Source organism: Lissotriton helveticus, chromosome 10, assembly GCF_964261635.1.
Source record: "Lissotriton helveticus chromosome 10, aLisHel1.1, whole genome shotgun sequence".
Lineage (NCBI taxonomy): Eukaryota > Metazoa > Chordata > Amphibia > Caudata > Salamandridae > Lissotriton > Lissotriton helveticus.
Genome location: NC_136071.1, coordinates 267,217,483 through 267,237,769, shown reverse-complemented (window position 1 = coordinate 267,237,769; position 20,287 = coordinate 267,217,483). Strand labels below are relative to the sequence as shown.

The 20,287-nt window shown below is 39.7% G+C and overlaps 1 protein-coding gene across 3 annotated transcripts in view; it reads right to left on the bottom strand.

Annotated features, from left to right (window-relative positions):
• DNAJC19 (DnaJ heat shock protein family (Hsp40) member C19) overlaps positions 1-20,287 on the bottom strand; it is a 92,068-nt gene that overhangs the window by 42,348 nt on the left and 29,433 nt on the right. For all 3 annotated transcript variants that reach the window (XM_078665283.1, XM_078665284.1, XM_078665285.1), the window contains exon 4: positions 16,031-16,107. In XM_078665283.1, the coding sequence (XP_078521409.1) occupies positions 16,031-16,107 (77 nt within the window). The remainder of the gene's footprint in view (positions 1-16,030; positions 16,108-20,287) is intronic.

The following is a 20,287-nucleotide window of genomic DNA, read 5'->3' as shown; positions in this document are numbered from 1 at the left end:
TTACAATTGTCTGTATTTTGTAAATATTGTCTAAGCTGTTTACATGAGACGCTTCCCTGTTCTTCTTCTTTCTGTTCTTTAACACTGTTCCGTTCACTTTTTTGAGCACTTTATCAGTGAAGTTTAGTATATAGACACCGAACCCCACTTCAAAATGGCGCTCGCGATCAGTCTTCAGTAGTCCTTTTGTAGTGTTTAGTTTTGGAAACTTTGATTGAAAGGAGCGTAGTCACGTACGGTTATTGAACGAGGCAGGTTGCCGACAGGAGGAGCTTTGTAAAAACGCGAGGGCAAGTTACCACATAGAGGCTGTTTAGAACGGAGGTGAGATCTGAGTGAACCGTTGTGCTACTAAGTATCAAACAATGGTGGTACGAACTAGTGAAAGCTTAGTAAGATCTGAGTGAGACTTTTGTTCGCCTATGTTTTCAGGTAACGGAATAGTCCGTGGTGGTGATAGTTGGGAGACACTCGAGAGGTGGTTTCCGGCAAAGAATGTTTTTTGCGAGGTAAGACGGCAGTCCTGGCACGATCTTTTAGGTGGTGAAGGAGGTTCCACTTTTTGAGAATATGTAACGCTCGTTTTTATGATTTAGGTCTGATGAAAGTTGACGAACATGAGATCAGTGAGTCAAGCTCCTTTTTTTGCCGTTGAGCACACAGTGGTGGGGAATAGGGTTCCTTCGAAAACATTTGTTACTCTCTCTTTTCTTCATATTTCCTTTATATATTTTTGATGCCTTATACCTTGTGAATTTCTGATGTCCAGTACACTAAAAAGTAGAGTAATTGAAAATTATATTCAGTCCACAGGCCCCTGATGAAGAGCTCGCAGAGCTTGAAATGCATTGGGCACAAAGAAGAGTCGCCTAGGATGATGTTTTGAATTCAATTTTTGATTATGTTAAAAATGTATCAGATTTATTGTGATTGAATACAATAATGTTTTGAATCGTTTTTGATTAGAGTTCTATATATACAAAATAACGTTTGAAGTTCATTGAGTAAACATGAACGAGATCATGTGAATTGTTTTGCATTGATTATTTTGTCATACAGATAAATTTGAAAAACGTACAGTGTTGTTCTTAAGTTTGAACCACATTAGCAACAGTGCATAGAGGTTAAGTGTTTCTTGCACTTAAGATAGTTACACAAGTGTATGCGCCACATGGCACTTTGCAAATGCAATTTTGTGCATTTTTCTGAAGATGTGCAAATTAGCATCAACTTGACGTTGATGGCGATTTGCGAATCCTTAACGCAAAGTCGCATTTTCAAAATACTTCATGCATTGCATTTTGGGATTCGCAAATTGCGATTCCCTAAATGCAATCGCAAAATAGGTAATCGCAAAAATTGTGATTACATATTCTGCGAATGCATTTAGGTTTGATGCATCGGAAATGGCTTTCTACCGGTCCAAAACTCCTGATTATGCAAATCGGCCACTTTGCGGCCGGTAAAAAGCTTGATGCATGTGCCCATAAGCCCTTTCTAAGAACGCTAAGCCCCTTCTAAAAAAGCTCTATCACTGATATGCATGGCGCTCTCATCAGCAAGGTCACAGGAAGTATAAGTAAGGTACATAATGGTATTTATAATGCAATAACAGCTCTGAATTGCATTTTGAAGCAGAGACCTGTTGTCTTTGGCAATGTGCATTACCGCTGCAGTCAGATCTTCAAATGATCAACACTGTTTGCCCTTAACATGTTTTACAATAAGGCTCTTAACAAAAAGAAGCTGGATGTCAGAAGGCCAAGCCCACTATTTCCTAAAAGTTTTTCAATCCTAACTTTGAGAACTCAGTTTGACTAAAAATAGCGTGTTGCAAATATTCCTCATATTGTCATCATCCTATCCTTCCGCTACCAATCTCAATCCAAGTAACTGCAGGGCTCGACAAATCTAAAAATTTTTTACTTGACCTGCAGGTCGAGTAGGTCGACCTAATATCATTCGCACTCGACCCACAAATTAGCACCTGGCCCTGCAGCGGCAGATATCACTCGCCAGGCCGGTAAAGTAGGCCTGAAAACTGTCTCGCCCTTGAAGAAATTCACCCGCATTTGCGGGCAGTCGTGTACATTTGTTGAGCCCTGAAGTGACGAACATATCCAACACTCAAATGACTTTATTATTTCACTATACTAATTCAACACTAATACTTTATGGGTTCCGGAGTACTCGCCAAAAAAGCGCTTCAACACCCCATAAGGGGTAACAAGCGCACTGTAAATGCAAACCCTATTCTCTCTTCTATCCCTTTGCTATCCTTCTGAGTCCAAATAACTGACCAACATATCACCACTCAAATTACTTTCATAATTCACTATACTAATTCAACTGTAATCCTTTATGGGTTCCGCTATCCTTCTGAATCCAAATCAGCCTCGGCCGCTGCAGGTAAGAGCGGTGGGGCCGGCTTTGGGGGGGGGGGGGGGGGGAGGGGGTGTTAATTTTGAGAGACTACCACAAGAGAAAAATAAATAATTAATTTTCTCTCGTGGTCCTCTCCCGTAATCTCCCCCAGCAGGCCCCACCACTTTTACCTGCAGCGGCTGCGGCTGACCCAAATAACTGACTAACCTATCCATCACTCAAATTACTTTCATGTTTCACTTTACTAATTCAACACTAATCCTTTATGGCTTACAGAGTAGTGCGATACTCGCCGAAAAAGCACAGGTTTTCTGAAAAGTGCACATAGTTTACCTTCAGTCGACACCGATCACCTAAGATCCTAGGGTGCTCATGATTTAATCAAGAGTTATTCTCATTCTATGATTGCAATCCTTAAAATGTTCGGATAGTCAAATCAGAACTGCTTCAAAAGATCTCCATACATCTACTAAAATCCTACACAATGTGAATAAATTCCTTAGTGATGCAATTTGTTCATTGAGGAGTGTCTACTCCTAGGTTCCCATTAAGGAAGTCTGTTCTATACACAAACGAGTGTTTAATGGAAAAAAATCCATGGTCAGGTCGAGAGGTCTATCAATTTGGTCCCAAAGCCAGTGTTCTCCAAATGTTGTCTCTGAATAGCTGTATGTATACAAAAAGGAGTCTAGAGGGAAAGACAGAACTAGGACGCCCTCCACTCAAAGAGTCATCAAACACAACGAGTCCTAGTTCTCACTGCAATACTTCTTAGTGATACATAGATATCAATGGTTGCTCATAAATCACACCAGGGAGTTCCTTAATCTAGGGATACTCGCGACATCTCAATCTATTGCTTACTTAAAAAGCAGCCTCGCTCGGATCTCAACAATACGAGACAACACAAGACTCACATGTACTTTGGACGGACAAAAAATTTGTGAAGAGCAAGATGGCACCTCACGGGCGCACCACCAATGGGACCCCTGGCTGGTACTCACCAGGATGGCCCTGTTATCATCATTGGTGCCATCAAGCTTTAACGAAAACGTGTCTCAACCCAAAATAACAGTGCGTGATGCAGTGAACACAACTTATATGTAACAAAAACTAACAAACATTAAAACATTTAGACATATAAGATACTGCGCAACCAGGGCATTAAACTTTACTTATGTTCCCTTCTTTGTTGCAAACAGTAGAGCCTTTAAATATAAAACAGAGGAGTGTGAAGACTACCTATCACTTCACACCCCACTTACAGCCGACATGTTTCATTGCCGTGATTTAGATCAGGCAATTTCCTCAGGGCCACTCACTTTGAATGCCACTGCTAGAGGCACTGTGCTGCCAATGCTGTAATAAAAACAGACAGAGATATATGGGGTTACATTCCTGGCCTCCTAACTGGAGTGTGAATATTCATGCAGTCTAACAATCATGCTGTCCCCAATAAAGGATATTATAATTACCCTTTGCGTGGTTTAACCCCTCATACCAGCCGAGAGGAAAACACACTGGGAAACATGCCCCCAACGGTGAGCAAAAAAAAAAAGGGGGGAAACTCTGCCAACACGAGTAAGATCGCGCTGTGTAGAAGGCTAATCCCTGATGTCATTATTATTTTTATTGCAGTAACCACATGGAAGGGAGATAGAATTTTGCTCACCGTTGGGGGCATGTTTCCCAGTGTGTTTTCCTCTCGGCTGGTATGAGGGGTTAAACCACGCAAAGGGTAATTATAATATCCTTTATTGGGGACAGCATGATTGTTAGACTGCATGAATATTCACACTCCAGTTAGGTGGCCAGGAATGTAACCCCATATATCTCTGTCTGTTTTTATTACAGCATTGGCAGCACAGTGCCTCTAGCAGTGGCATTCAAAGTGAGTGGCCCTGAGGAAATTGCCTGATCTAAATCACGGCAATGAAACATGTCGGCTGTAAGTGGGGTGTGAAGTGATAGGTAGTCTTCACTTCACACTCCTCTGTTTTATATTTAAAGGCTCTACTATTTGCAACAAAGAAGGGAACATAAGTAAAGTTTAATGCCCTGGTTGCGCAGTATCTTATATGTCTAAATGTTTTAATGTTTGTTAGTTTTTGTTACATATAAGTTGTGTTCACTGCATCACGCACTGTTATTTTGGGTTGAGACACGTTTTCGTTAAAGCTTGATGGCACCAATGATGATAACAGGGCCATCCTGGTGAGTACCAGCCAGGGGTCCCATTGGTGGTGCGCCCGTGAGGTGCCATCTTGCTCTTCACAAATTTTTTGTCCGTCCAAAGTACATGTGAGTCCTGTGTTGTCTCGTATTGTGGAGATCAGAGCGAGGCTGCTTTTTAAGTAAGCAATAGATTGAGATGTCGCGAGTATCCCTAGATTAAGGAACTCCCTGGTGTGATTTATGAGCAACCATTGATATCTATGTATCACTAAGAAGTATTGCAGTGAGAACTAGGACTCGTTGTGTTTGATGTCTGAATAGCTGTATACCTATGCAGCAACAAAGTTCACTTTACATCCCTACCTGGATGACTGGTAGACAGCATCTTGTCATGCTCAGACTTTGTGGGTCTTCAGCTAATCAGCAGTATCGTAATAAAGTTATACGATCTCATAGGCTTCCAATCGACCTTCATTTGTTGAAGCAGGAGTAAAATAAATATAAAACAAGTTTTTCAAGTTGTTAAAATTATTGCATTAAACCCGGGCAGGTAGCTCAATGGACTAATTAACCCAATGCAGAAAGCTGCTTCACATACAATGATTCATTATATGTCAACTGCGCTAAAAGACTCTACGAGGTTAAAGTTTTATCCTTGTTCTGTTTTACTCCTACCTAAGTTCCATTATGTAATGAAGTGGCGTCGGGCTGATGCCTGAGAATGCTAAGGAAGCAATTGACTTTCCCAACTCCAACCTGCTTTCAGATGTAAGAGACATGGGGCTGATTGTGCACCCAACACTAGAACCAAGTCACTGGTCTACTGAACCACCATCACCAGTCTTCGAAAGACAAACCCGTCATGTAATTGACATTTACTCATCCCTACTTTACGTTGAGAGTAATCCTGACCTGTGGCCAACTATTGTTTACTCCTTCAAACCTGCTGAAATGTGACAACTCTGCTTTAAATCTGCCTGTGCTTCAGAAATCATCTTTACAGGTAACTGTATTTTTTGCCAGGTTGCCCCAGGTGATGTATAAAACTTTAGTCAGTCTGGGCTTTTCAGCCAGCAACACTCTGCTTTCTGGGACTCTCAGTCCCCTCCTCCATAATACACGTGTGCTCTCAAGTAGGGGTGGTGGAATATTCCGTTCTGCCTGTGGAAATGGAAACATTTTGGCAATTCGTTCTGGGCAAATTCCGCCAATCTCCACGTGGTGGAATTGTTTGTGGTGCACGGCTCCAGAATGGTAAATTGTCAAGTTAGCACGATTTCTGCACGCTAGGAGAACATCCGGTGAGATTTTTCTTACATGGGTGGTCGTGACAGTTTGCAGTCACAAGGCTGCCGCTTGAGTAGAAAATCTGCTGGAGTGACAGCTGTTTGTGCTGATTTTTCAGCGCGGAACACGCTACCTATGCTAAATCAGATCGGTAGTGTGACATACCCATTTCCGATCCCTGACTCAGCATCTCACTGGTTTTTTTTATGTATCTCTGCGGAATTAAGATGAGTCAAATTAAGCAAGTTCCATCCAACCCATCTCTATGCATATGAATTGCGGTTTATTAATATTCATGAACTGGCTCTGACTACCATACTTGATGCTTGGACCTCTATGCAAATGCTCTGCCAACTTTTCAAAAGCAGATTAGGGAGAGATGGTTATACTTTCAATAAAATTAGCAACAGAAGCCAGACACATATTGCTCACACAGTTTCATGGATTACTAAAATGATACACAAAATGAAAAACGTGCATTTCAGGCTGTTCCATCAATGGAGTGATATGAAAAATAAAGACACACTGAAAAGGTCATAACAGAAAAGGTCATAAGCATACTGACAGCTGGTTCTGAAAGGTTGCGGGCCTACATCACTTCAAAAAGTTCAAGGGGATTTAATCCCTGGGAAATTACTTTCCTCTCCACTTTGGCCCAGTAAAGAGTTTAAAGCAGGTTGACCTTCAATAAATCCTTTTGGCATAACGAGAGCAAAGAGTTATTTCAAGACCTCACTCTGTTCAATATAGGGTTTTTGATGCAGCACACAAAAACATATTACATGACATGTTTATACATGGAAGACACAAAAAGTTGAAAGTACATGTTGCATACGTTAGACACAGTGACACATGAAACAGAGACAAGTGTAGTAGAAGAATCGTAAAAGTGTGCTTTAACCCCTTCGATGCTCATGACGGAACGGTTCCGTCATGAGCGTCGGTTGGCCTGTGCTCATACGGAACCGTTCCGTCATGACTCCATAGGTTCTTTAGAACCTTCAGCACCGCAGGGGAATTCGCGCAGCACTGAAGGGGTTAAAACATGAAATAAAGAAAACACATTTAAAAGACAACACTAATACATATAAATGAGTTGTGATAATGAATGTTAATGCCTATGTTTCTTATTGACATATATTAATGAAAATTGTGATGCAATGTGAAGTGGCCGAGTAATTTTCATGCTCTTTGCTGAGAATGCACCAGTTAGAAAAGTCTGTGCAAAAATGTGTAGCAATGAAGTGCAAGCTTGAAATTTGCCATTATGACACTAGAGACTTTTGTAGTATGAAATATGAAAAAAGTACATTGATAAGAATATCGTGAAATTTTATGGTAGTAGGGTATTTCTAACATTAGCTATTTCCATGTAATAATATTTCTGAAAGGTATATTTATATATATATATATATATATATATATATATATATATATATATATATATATATATATATATTCACTGAAAAAACCATAGGTTTCAGGAGTTATATAGTTAGGAATTAGCTTTTAAAAAACCTTTGAAATTCACTCAAAAAACTATAAGTTTTAGTGGTGTTATAGTTAGCTGGACATTTTACTCATACAAAACCATTGAAATTGCTCCTGTATAGTTAGTTGTACTAACTATATTTCGCGCACCCGCAATCCACTGCTGATGATGTCACATATTAGATCATTCATGACATGGTCAGTGACATCACTGATGACATCTCAAATGACATCACTGATGACATCATCCAGTGAATGTGGTTTGCTTCGTTATTTAAATATGCATTATATATATAGCAATTTGCATTGAAGAATAAGTGGATATATATAAATAAATATTTGGATGGAGGATTTAGTAGCAGTGTAATTGACTGTTTACTTGACCAATTTATAATGTCTCACTAAATATAGTGGATAGTGACTAAACTGTGTGAATATCTTTATCATTTTGTCAGTTGTTGTGTAAACTGATTCTACAGTTGGTTACTAGCTATGTGAAAGTCTATATTAGTTATTGATTAGTTAACTGAGTATTTGTATGGGAGTGTGAAAGTGTGTGTGGTTCGGTGGGGGGTGTGTGACTGTCCAAAGATGTGTGAATAGTTGATTCAGTAGATATATGAAGTTAAAACTACATGTTCTAACAGTTGTTTGGGTGAGTGAATATCTTTATGGGTGTGGTGATGAGCAAATATATTTCTCAATGATACAGGTCCAACAAACTAGAAAAATAAAAGGCAGTGTATGTGTCAGTTGTTGTATATAAATAAGTATACATAAGACACAATGATTGTGTCAGTGACTGTATGGATAACTGTATACTTGTAATAATTATTTTATAATTCACTAAGTATGACTTACTATCTAAATGAATAGAAGAAGTGGTGTTTGTATAAGTGTTTTGCTAAGTAAATATGTAAGTATGATCCAATGTTTGCATAAGTGAGTAGGATGACTTCATATGTGAATAGGATGCGTGCTGTTTAATGTCGATATAGATGTATAAGTATTTTTGATAGTGTTCTATTGTTCATTGACAGCATGTATGAGTGAATCCATAGGTAAGTGATTAGATGGGTGTATACATCTATGAATCACTGAGTGGATTTTTAGATACTTGTATTGCTGTGACAATGGATTTAAATATGATACTCTGTATTTTACAAAGAGTGATGAAAAATTGTAATAGTGTATGAAAAGGTGTATGTGATTGTCACGTGGATGATGTCATCAATGATGTCATTTGAGATGTCATCAGTGATGTCACTGACCATGTCATGAATGATCTAATATGTGACATCATCAGCAGTGGATTGTAGGTGCGCGAAATATAGTTAGTACAACTAACTATATAGGAGCAATTTCAATGGTTTTGTATGAGAAAAATGTCCAGCTAACTATAACACCTCTAAAACTTATAGTTTTTGGAGTGAATTTCAAAGGTTTTTTAAAAGCTAATTCCTAACTATATAACTCCTGAAACCTATGGTTTTTGGAGTGAATTTCAAAGGTTTTTTAAATGCTAATTCCTAACTATATAAGGCCTGAAACCTATGGTTTTTTCAGTGAATTTGCAAGGTTTTTTAAATGCTAATTCCTAACTATATAAGGCCTGAAACCTATGGTTTTTTCAGTGAATTTCAAAGGTTTTTTAAATGCTAATTCCTAACTATATAAGGCCTGAAACCTATGGTTTTTTCAGTGAATTTCAAAGGTTTTTTAAATGCTAATTCCTAACTATATAAGGCCTGAAACCTATGGTTTTTTCAGTGAATTCACAAGGTTTTTTAAATGCTAATTCCTAACTATATAAGGCCTGAAACCTATGTTTTTTTTATTGAATTCGCAAGGTTTTTTAAATGCTAATTCTATTAGCAGATAACGTTTTTATATATTAAAACGTTTTTTAAATCTCAAATGCCTGCTTTGCTAACAGAGTTTTTAAGCACAGGCTCTTTTGTCTCTGGTGGCCATCTTGGGAGACTGCATATCAGAATTTTTTTTAATGAAATATAAGAGGATTTGAGAAGTCACTCAAAATGTGCCCCAATTTTTCTTTCTTCAGCATTAATCATAATTTCTATGGCAAAATGAACCCCCTCATTTTGTTCCTTTGCAAATTAAATGTTTTAAGTGTTAACACTTTATTCCAATCAAGATGACTTCAGGTGTGCCATACTTTTGTCATAAGTAAGACTATTAGCGCTCTAGTTGTTCTTTAGAACACTCTGGGACATTCTGTCATTGGGCTATAGTTGGGCTACATCTGGCTGATATTTGGGCTACATTTGTTTTTTTTTGTCTCTGGTGGCCATCTTTGGGCTACATTTGGGCTCTAACATATATATATAGCCCAATGTAGCCCAATATATATTTTTTCAAAGTTAATTTTCGTAAAAACCACTGGAGCACATATCTTGAGACATAGCAAAGGCACATCGGGCTACCAGTCCCTACAATTTTGCCAAGTTTGGTGGAAAACCATTCAGCCGTTCGGGCTAAAAGTGAGTCCAACCGCCCTATGGAAATTAACATGGGGAAAACACATTTTGGGACGCCCCCGCTTGACGAATCCCCCCCAAACTTTCAGGGAAGGACCGGAGCGCCGCGAGGCAAAGTTATGGAAAATTTCAGGAAGATTCCTCAACCGGCGCCAAAGTTATTCCCAATAGAATGTTGCGATTTCCCTATGGAAAACAATCCTAACTATATATACCTACTGGCTATCGCCAGTAGGTAATATTATATATATATATGCAACAGCAATTCCAACCACTTCCGTCTCGCGGCGACGCAGGAACTCAGACCGGCCACAGCATTTCAGGCAAGGTATAAATGTATTTTGTTCTTACACCACAGCCAGCAACGACGCGTTTCGGGCTTCAAGAGCCCTTGATCACATTCAGCTATCTGTATGCTATTTTCACTTTTTATTTTGTGCTTCACACCGTGCACGCCCCCTCCCAGGTGAAATTTTGGGTCATGTGATCATAAACAGTAACAACAGACTATGCGAGGTAACTGCTGTACAAATCATTATTTCTGCCTGAATGCAGGGATACATATCATTAAATACAGCCCTCGATATAGACGTGCAGTCACATTATTTAAACATATCTCAGTATAAATACTAGTATTTAAATAATGTTATAAAATCTATGTTAAAAACATTTTATAGCTGGAAAAATCCAGGATGTTTTAATCCCATCTCTATTTATATATTTATATACACATATATATTCTTCAAATAAATTGATTTAATTTCAATATATTCGAAGTAAAGTTAGAGCTCATTTCATTTAAACATGCAATGCTAACTATAAGGTATTCTTGAAATGCTTTTTCTCTAGTGCAGACCTTTCCCCTGATTTAATACAATGGATGGTTCTTTGCAAGTGATATGTTGCACCCTGACATTCTTGAATGTTTCTTCAACGTTCACAGTGAAATATTCCTGTGGGAATAGAATTTCAGCTATGGCTAGTAGTCGCAACTTTGTATTTCTTTCCTATCAATTAGGCCTGTGAGGACTCACAAATCGCTCATTTCTTATCACTAGCTTGGGAGACCGGCTTTATGTTTCAACCATCTCAGGTGACACGGTGTGAATATGGACATGCGATGGTCTTTCGAACGTGGTGTGATGCCACACCACTGGACATTGCTAAAAACTAAGGGTGGACGGAGTTCGCAGAATTTTACTCTGCGGAATTACCTAAAAACTCAGCGAGATTCAGTGGAGTTCCGTTCCCAGTAATATAGTAGTACTTTATTAATTTTCTAATGCTGAGACTTCTCTATCTATCCACTAAATGGTGCTATACAACCATGCAAAAGTACTGTTCGTTGATGTTTGTTTATGTTATTGTGTTGTCACACTCTGCAAGGAACATATCTTCTTTTTCAAGACAGTTTTGTCGTTCATTTGCATGTGTTTGCATGTAACGTGATGATGAAGCTAAGGGTTACGATGATGAAGCTAAGGGTTACTTTTATACGGCTTTCTGCAGCTATTTGCCTGTCAGCGGAGTGGGGCGAAACTGTATGTTGTTTCTGGCATTCCTGAGCCCTTCTGACCCCGACATCTGCCTTGTTTGTGACAAGGAATGTATTTGTGAATCCTGACTCGGATTGGAAGCGGCCCCGAGCTACAAAGTATGTGACGGGTCGGGAATCTGGCATCTACCCAACCCGGCCGCTGTCACCTGCATGTGGGCTGGAGCCGGCTCTTGTGAGCTCCGTCCTGTCTCCGAAGGTTCTGCTGTCAGCTGTAGTGATCTCAGCAGGGAATGTGGAGCTTGTGTGGTGAATGACTGATGCTCTGTCCCACCACTGGCACTTCACCCCAGAGGCGCTCGAAGGCGTGGGGGCCACCCCGAGTCACTGCGCTTCCACAAGCGAGGTCGAGGCACCTCTCGGATGCGAACATGTTAACTGGAACTGGAATCCTACCCTGACAGCATCATTATTAAACATCCCGGCAAAGAAATTAGAAAAAACTGAAAAAAAAGAGAAGGGTTCCAATTATCTCTGTTGGGTCATTTGGGGGTCCGGGACACATGCAAATAGCAATCTATTTTTGGCATTATTTATTATGTTGTATTAAAACTAAACACCGGCTTGTCACACCACCAGAGGGGCACAAAAAAATTCAAACCAACGTCTTGTTTTTGAAGGTAGCTAGGCCGCTGCTGTGCGCCTACAACACGTGGCAGAAAATCTGTGACTGGCAGGTGTCCTGCAAGGCATCCAATGCGGGCTTACTTGCGACAGTGTCAGTGCCACGCAAAATCTGTGCACTGCCAGCACACCACGCAACACGCGCACCCCCACAACCGGAGGCAGTAAAATCACACCACAATGTGCACCGCCAGCACCACATGAGTCATGACCAGAGCACAAGCAGCCCCCTACACATAGTGTGCACAGTCCAACAACGCACAATCAAAGGCACAGTCGGCATCACCCACAACAACAACATGCGCAGCCCCACAATCAGACAGTTACTCACACGCTTTACAATGTGTGCAGCACCACACAACCAGAGCATTGGCAACACCCTTTACAGCCCAATGCCACATAATATAGAGCGGTACAAAAGGGGGTGGTGATGGACGGAGGCAGACTGATTTGCATATGGCCATGTCTGAACTGGGGTGGCAGAGTGGGCTAAAGAACGGTGATGGATCAAACCCAGATCTTTTGACTGGGTGTGAGTATTTGATTGGTTCAGATGCTCCGTCCATCACCACCCCCTTTTGTACCACATAATCTAGAGCAGTCAGCATCCCCCGCAGTCAGCACACTGTACAACTTGTGCAGCTATACAATCAGACACAGCCACGCCCATCATAGTGTGCACACAGACTGCATCTACACAATCCAAGCCAGAAACTATAAGCAGCCTGCATAATGTGAGGCAGCCTGTACAAACATAATGCGACACGCCGCGCGCCGTGTGCTTTGCAAACAGCAACCTGCATATTTACACTCTGCAAAATGCTAGACAGCCAGTACCAACACTTTACGGCATGATAAAATAAGGGCCCTTCACAATGAGACCGGCAGAGCCTGCATGATGTGATCACAGACGGCAATATGCAGAAAACAAGACACCCTCCACGAACTGTGACTGTCAGCATATCTGGGCTACACTGCTACAAGGGTAGAGGGAGCAGAGAAGGGCTTCTCATGGTGGTGTGTGACAGTGTGAACGTTATGCGCACAGATGCTGCCCAACACATCCTGCACATGTTTTAAGAGGTACTGTGACTAATGACCTCGTGACCAATAGCGGTAATCCTACCCGCTTCGCTCCCTGAAAACGAAATAGTAATTTATAAACCGACACCTGCCTGAAAAGACTGATGCCCAATTACTCGTGGAGAATGGCTTCGAGTTGAAACTAGAAACTGGGTTTTTGCTGCACTCCGTGTTCCAAGCGGCTCGTGAAGTGGGCAAAACTCTGCGAACTCCCCCGGCTGGGCATACTACCCACCCTTACAAAAACTCTATGAAAGAAGAAACCTCAAAGGAGGACATGCCATTGATTTTTGCTTCTTGACACAACCACCAATCTGATTTTTCATACTGGAGACCCGGGTGCTATGCTGATCAATCTTTTACTTAGGACTGTTTGTTGATGCTGCAATTGGTAGCTGAAGGGCTGACACCTTTTTTGACGAACCATTTCCATTTTCCAATTTTCCTGATATCTTTAGCTCTAAACTAATGGGATTGCCCCAAATGGACTTTAAGTCTGGACTTTCCCCTTTCCCTGCTGATCTGTTACAAACTTGAACCATCCTTCTGCCTTCACAGTCTGTAACTCTGCAAACTGACTTTATAACCACTCGATAAGAATTTGCCTAAATGTTTGGTGCTTTAATGCAAGCTGTGATATTTTTGACGTAAGTCCTAAAGAAACTGGTTATTTAAATGAATTTTGATTCTTTAATACAATAACCAAATTAATCTAAATCTATTTGAGTCTATTATTGAGTCCTGTTGGTTCTTTCATTTAAACTGTGCTACTGATCTGATGTCATAAATGTGCTGTAGGAACAATCAGCGAGCTCTATCTGAATACCAGGTGTTCCAGACAGACCTTATAAACATATATTAGCTATACTTAAAAATAACTAAAAAAAACATTACATTTAAATAAAAAAGTCCTCAAGTAGCATAAAGCCTATCATGCTGTTTCCCAAAATGCAGTATAATATTCTAAAGCCATCTTATATTAGTCCACATAGCCTCCTTAAAATCTTATAAATGGCATAAAAAAAGTTTGTTAAACAATAGCAAATATTTACAGAAGGATGTTGAACAACAAAAATGATGCTTCATCACTAGCCACACATGAGAATTTCTACCATATCTGAACCAAATGTTAGGATCTCAAAATGTGTAGACCTGGACAGAATAACAGCACATGCACTAAATTGTGAATCACAGCATTGCAAAATTGACAATTGCAAGGACACTCTACTCCTCTGACTTTGGCCCATGGGTTCATGTTTAAAGGGAGCAGACCAAATTTAAACTTCATATAAATGGATCACACTTGAGGGTCTAAATCTGCTCTTAGGTAAATTGCACCTCATCATGATGACAAGATAACAGCTCCATTGTATTCTCGAAATCTGCTGGCAGTGTGCTAAAATCGCACTAATAACTTTTGAGTTTTATCAATTTTAAAAGACTGAATTTTTAATGTTTTACAAAAAAATGACTACTTTTGAAATGTCTAATTGGACTATTGAATACCAGAATAGTTTAGAGAAGGAAAAAAACTCTTTCAGAATCGTGCACAAATATACGTCACATTTTTGTTTTGTTTTAAAAGCACCATCACAACTTAAAAAGCTTGTAAGCATGGTGAAAAATGTACCCAAGGGCCATATGTTTAATATTGGTTATTGCCAGCTCTAGAAAAATCATTTGACTGGAAAAAGACTGCCCCAAACTTGAGTAATGTTTCCCAAGTTTAGACTCAATGCTGGCAGGACTATTCAGGGCTGCTATTGGATGAGCCTTAGCCACATTAAAGTACCACTGACAGGATTTTGGAGACATACACTTTTAATAGCGATGAGGGGTCTCTACCCTCTAACAAATTCAAACATTTCTCTAAACCCACCCGATTGCAGAAGATTTAGAAATAGACCCGTTACATGTTTGGATCAAGAGAGATTATTTGTAATGACTGTTCTGCGGTAACTAAACTTATGCACAATTTCTAGTTTAGACACTTATAAATTGAGATTTCACACCCAAGCCCATCACCTTGATTTTTGTCCTACCTTTGTTCACACCCAGGTTGTGATTAGATTAATTAACTGCTAGTTCTTTTGAACTGTCTTTGAACACCAACAGGCTTTAGAGGCCTAAAAGTTAAATCGTCGGCATGATTAATACAGAAATTTGTTTTGAACCTAATTTCAGAGGGAGCACATTTAAATTGTTTATCAGATCAGGACAATCAGCGAGGTATAAGGAAAATAGCAAGGGCAACGAACACAGCCCTATTTCAACTCATTGAGGACTGGAGGACTGCAATATTAGAGTTGTAATCTGGCCCAGAACCGAGTGAGACCTTCAGTCGGTTCTCCGAGTATAAATGATTACTTTGAAGTGACTCAGTGCATCTCAGAAATCAGACCTGAGCCCGAGTGCTTTACAAATGATTTCTCAAATGTGTGGCAAATGGATTTTCCAGAGGCAAACCAGAGAGAGCAACCCCTACACAGGCGCACACACAAACTAGAAAAGTGTACAGATGTGTACCCTGCTAAGCTCTGACAATCAAGTGCTATTATGTTATACACATTACATTGCAGTTACTGTGGCTGTTACTTTCCGACCACCATAAATAGTGACTGCATTGTAAATAACACAAAGAGACGTTATATCATTACAATGCAAAACAAAACTAATTACTAAGGCATCAGCATAAAATGTTAGGAAGAAAGGGCCCTTGCAAGTAAATACATTTTCAATGCGACTTTTTAAAAGGTGAAATCAAGTCACTTAGTGGAAATGGTACAGACTGCTGAACTCATGTCTTAAGGCAGTGGCTTCTGAAGCGTATAGATTTAAACAGACCAACTAGATTGAAGAGACGAAGCTCCAAAGGGTCTATAGTACATGCAAGTACATCTGCGATGCTCTATAGAAAATAACTAGTTACCTCACTCCTAGTACTAATGCAGCCTCTCTTTTGTTCATTTTGGGTTCAAATCCACCTTTGTAATAAGCACTGAAGGCCTAAGGGAATAAAGAAAACATAAATTAAGAACATGTATAGCACCGTAAACCCTGTTGCAAATCACTATCGATATATGAAACTAACTACATAACCAAAATAGGATTCTTTCTTTTTAGATAAGTAGGCATGCTGTTTTAAATCTGAGGCATAAACATGCTTTAAAATACTATAATTTGGTCCTACAAGCAAAAGGAAAATGGAAGAGGTGAATACACAAAAAACATGTCTAAAGGGAGCATGTTCAGTAACCCCGCAAAAAATATTACATAATACAAAAAGACAAGAAAAGGCAGGAGGAGCCCAGGAACAAACTACTGACTGGTCCTGGGTGGCATCGGCTTTGAGCAAAAAGTGTACCTAGCAAACCTAAACATTTAAAAGAAAATAGAAAATTAACGTTACAGATAACAGTTTGTAATCAAAATGATTTATTCGATACAAACCCACTTATGATCAATCTCTGCTCCTGGAATGTTCATGGTTTTAATAGCATGGGGCACGACCAAGAAACCATAAATTTCTTGGAACAGCACGATCTAATATTGCTACAAGAAACCTGGAACCTACATCAAACTTCCATCCCGGGTTATATTGAGTTTCACGTCCTCGCCGCAAAATTATCAAAATTTGGTCATCCGAGAGGAAGCTTGTCAACATACATCGCCCAGCATTACAGATGGCAAGCAGAAGAAGTAGACACTGGGGCAAAGTGGATACAAGTAATAAAACTTACGGAGAAGCTGGACCAGGGTCCATGTATTCATAACCTACTAGTGATCAACGTTTATGTACACCCTGAAAAGAAAAATGAAAAATTGATAACACTACTAACTTTGATCAAGGCATTGCAAAACGCCCATGAGTCATATTCCATGATAATCTCGGGGGATTTTAATAGCAATTTAACCAAAGATGACAAAATAATCTGAGCTCTCGGCAAATTGGACCCTTTTATCCTGAATAAGAATGACAATGGGGACAATGGCATACCTGTAACTCTTGTAAGCGGCAACCGGAAGTCAACAATAGACTTCACAATAATGAGCAAAAATTTAATATCGAAGGTGAGCTCATTTTCAATAGGGCAACGTGTGGAAAGTGATCACCTTCCACTAATTACCAAAATAAAAATGGTGATTAGTAAGACGGAAAAACAAAACAACATCAATCAGTATACTGAAAAATTCAATCTGCGTAAACTAAAATGGGGAGGAAAGGAAATAAAACCAACAATGGATAAATTCAAAAACGAACTGCTCAGACTAACACCGGAAGAAAAAGAAAACCCAATAAAAACATGGGAATACCTATGTGAAGTCGTAACAAGGTGCCCCCCAATCAAAAATCATAAAGCGAAACGAATCAGTAGTGGGAAAAAGCCTTGGTATAATATTACCTTGAGAGAGGAAAAAAGGAAAATCGCACGAGAAGTCCGGAAGCAGGTATTAAATATAAAAAGTGGAATAAAACCAGACAAGTTGAAACTGAAAGCCATGCGGAAAAGATACAAGATCATGCTGAGTAACGCAAAAACATCATACCAAAATGAAATTTGGACTAAATTACTAATTGCTGGGAAACACAAAAACGCTCGAACATTTTGGGGTATCATCAATAAATTGACAAAGGGTTACTCTCTAACACAGGAGGCAGGCATTGGAGAATGTAATCCAACATGTCAAAAATATGTAATGTAATCCAACATGTCAAAAATATGTTCATTGATAGGGCAGATGGTCAAAACAGACAATGTATACCAGACTGTGAAACTTGCATTAGGACTCTGAACATGCAGATAGTATCTTAAGAACAGGAAACAGACCTCCAGAAGAAACTCAGAAGATAACTGTGGGTTGTGAAAATTGGAAACCTGAATTCACTTTCACTAGTAAATCAGAGAAATTAGTAGACATTTCCAGAAACCCTGGTAACAACAGAACAACTAAAAACAATAATAAATCGCCTGAAAAAAGAGGGGGCACCGGGTCCCAATGGGCTTCCAAATACATCTTTAAACATTCGCCTGAATTCTGGGCAGACTATTTAACACCACTTTTTAATACAATTTACAACCAGAAAAAACTGCCCAGATCCTGGAATGGGAGCATAATTCACCCCATTTTTAAACAAGGTGACCACAATGAGCCTGGGAACTACAGGCTGATTTCGCTGACAGATGTGGAGGCAAAATTATATAGGTCATGCTTATTATCACACCTCCAAGACTGGATGGAATACACGAATATAATACAGATGTTTCAAACGGGTTTCCGGCTAAGAACCGGTACACTAACAAACCTGATAACCCTGTCTCTGTTAAAAGAAAAAGCAGAAAAAAGGAAGACAAAACTATACGCTTGTTTTATAGACCTGCGAGCAGCCTTCGACAGAGTGAACAGAACCCGACTATGGGGAAAACTAAGATCATGGGGCCTCCCGAAGAAACTGCTGGAGGCAATTATAAGCTTGTATAGTAACACCTGGGCTCGAGTTAAATTGGGAGATGGTTGCAGCATCACGGCCGAAATTACAACACAACAGGGTCTGAAACAAGGCTGTGTATTGGCACCAAGTTTATTCAACCTATATATGTCAGACATCGTCAGTCACATGGAGGTCGGGGAAGGCCATCCACCCTATTTGTCAAAAATCCCAATCCCTTTCCTGCAGTATGCGGATGACATTGTTGTTCTGAGTCAAACGCCAATAGGCCTGCAAAGGATGATTAACAACTTAGTAACTTATTTGGAACATGAATACTTGGAATTAAATAAAGAAAAAAACAAAGTGGTCCGCATCGTGTGTCCAAAACAGTCAACATTTAAATGGTACGCAAATGGCATCCAAATAAAGGAGGAAACCTCATATAAGTACCTAGGTCTGAAACTGGGGCGAGGACAAATGAACAAAGAACACAAAACAGATCTAAAAGCAAAAACACAGTCTTTGATCTACGCATACCGACAATTGCAAAAAAAATTAAGCTGCCCAAACTACAGACATCTGCTGGAAGTAATGAAAGCACAATCCCTACCCACCCTGTCATATGCATTGGTCACTTGGTGTGGCAAAGAAGCGGGGCTTTTAAACAGCTTACAAACAAAGATATATAAAGCAGCCCTAAACCTCCCAAAATCGGCAGCACCGGCGCAGGTTCGTCTGGAATTTGGCCTGCTGAACCAGAAGTTTCGCTGCATGGGAACTTTTGTGAAACTCTGCCATAAAATACGTACATAAGAAAAAGGATCATTGGACAAACTATGTTGGGAAGAAATCGCTACCCAGCGGACACAACATGTGCCAAACAGTTGGGGAGACTTTTTGTCCCAATCCTTGATTCATTTAGGACTTGAAGAAACGTGGGATTCAATGCCGGATAGAAATACTTTTGACAAAATCACAAAAACACGGTCAAGTGGGAATCCTATCTGGGTGATAAAATAAGTACCGCAAAACGAAGACACGGGTGGACCGTGATAAATTCATATTCCGGGATAAAGCCACAGACGTATTTGGAAAGTCACTTCAATAGGTTCCTAAAACAAAGATATATAAAACATCGATTAGGCCTACAGTTTTCAAAGGACTTGTTACCATCCTGGCAAAATTGTTACAGTGACTGTCACTGTCGTCTGTGTGGATATCAAAATGAATCATTAACTCACTTATTATGTGCCTGCCCGGTGCTTAATGAATTGAGGAGACGGCTTTTAAAGGACATTTTTAATAAACTGAAAATTCCGACATGTAGGCAAGCAGTAATTCGATGGCTAGATGGATCATCCCCTATGTTGGCTTGCAGGGGGGTAAAATATATGATGAAGGTACAATCCCTCCTACAGCAAGCCGAACAGGGAATTATAGCAACAAACTGAAATATATGTCATTCTATTCTTCATATGGCCAATAGTCTTTAATACAAGTAATAGCTATACATGTGTTTTTAACTTATCACAAAATGTATTTTGTAATAATTTTTAATAATTTTATACAATAAAAATTGACTTGACTTGGTCCACCATGTGCTGTTGCATCAGGAATTTCCAATTTGGAAACAAGTTGGGCAAGAATACTTTTTAGGTATGTGCACGGTTTCATTCTGTAAAAGCAAAGGCTGTTTGTCTAAATGCATGAGGTATTCATCCTCAAAGAGGCATTAGACCTAACAAAACTAAGGAG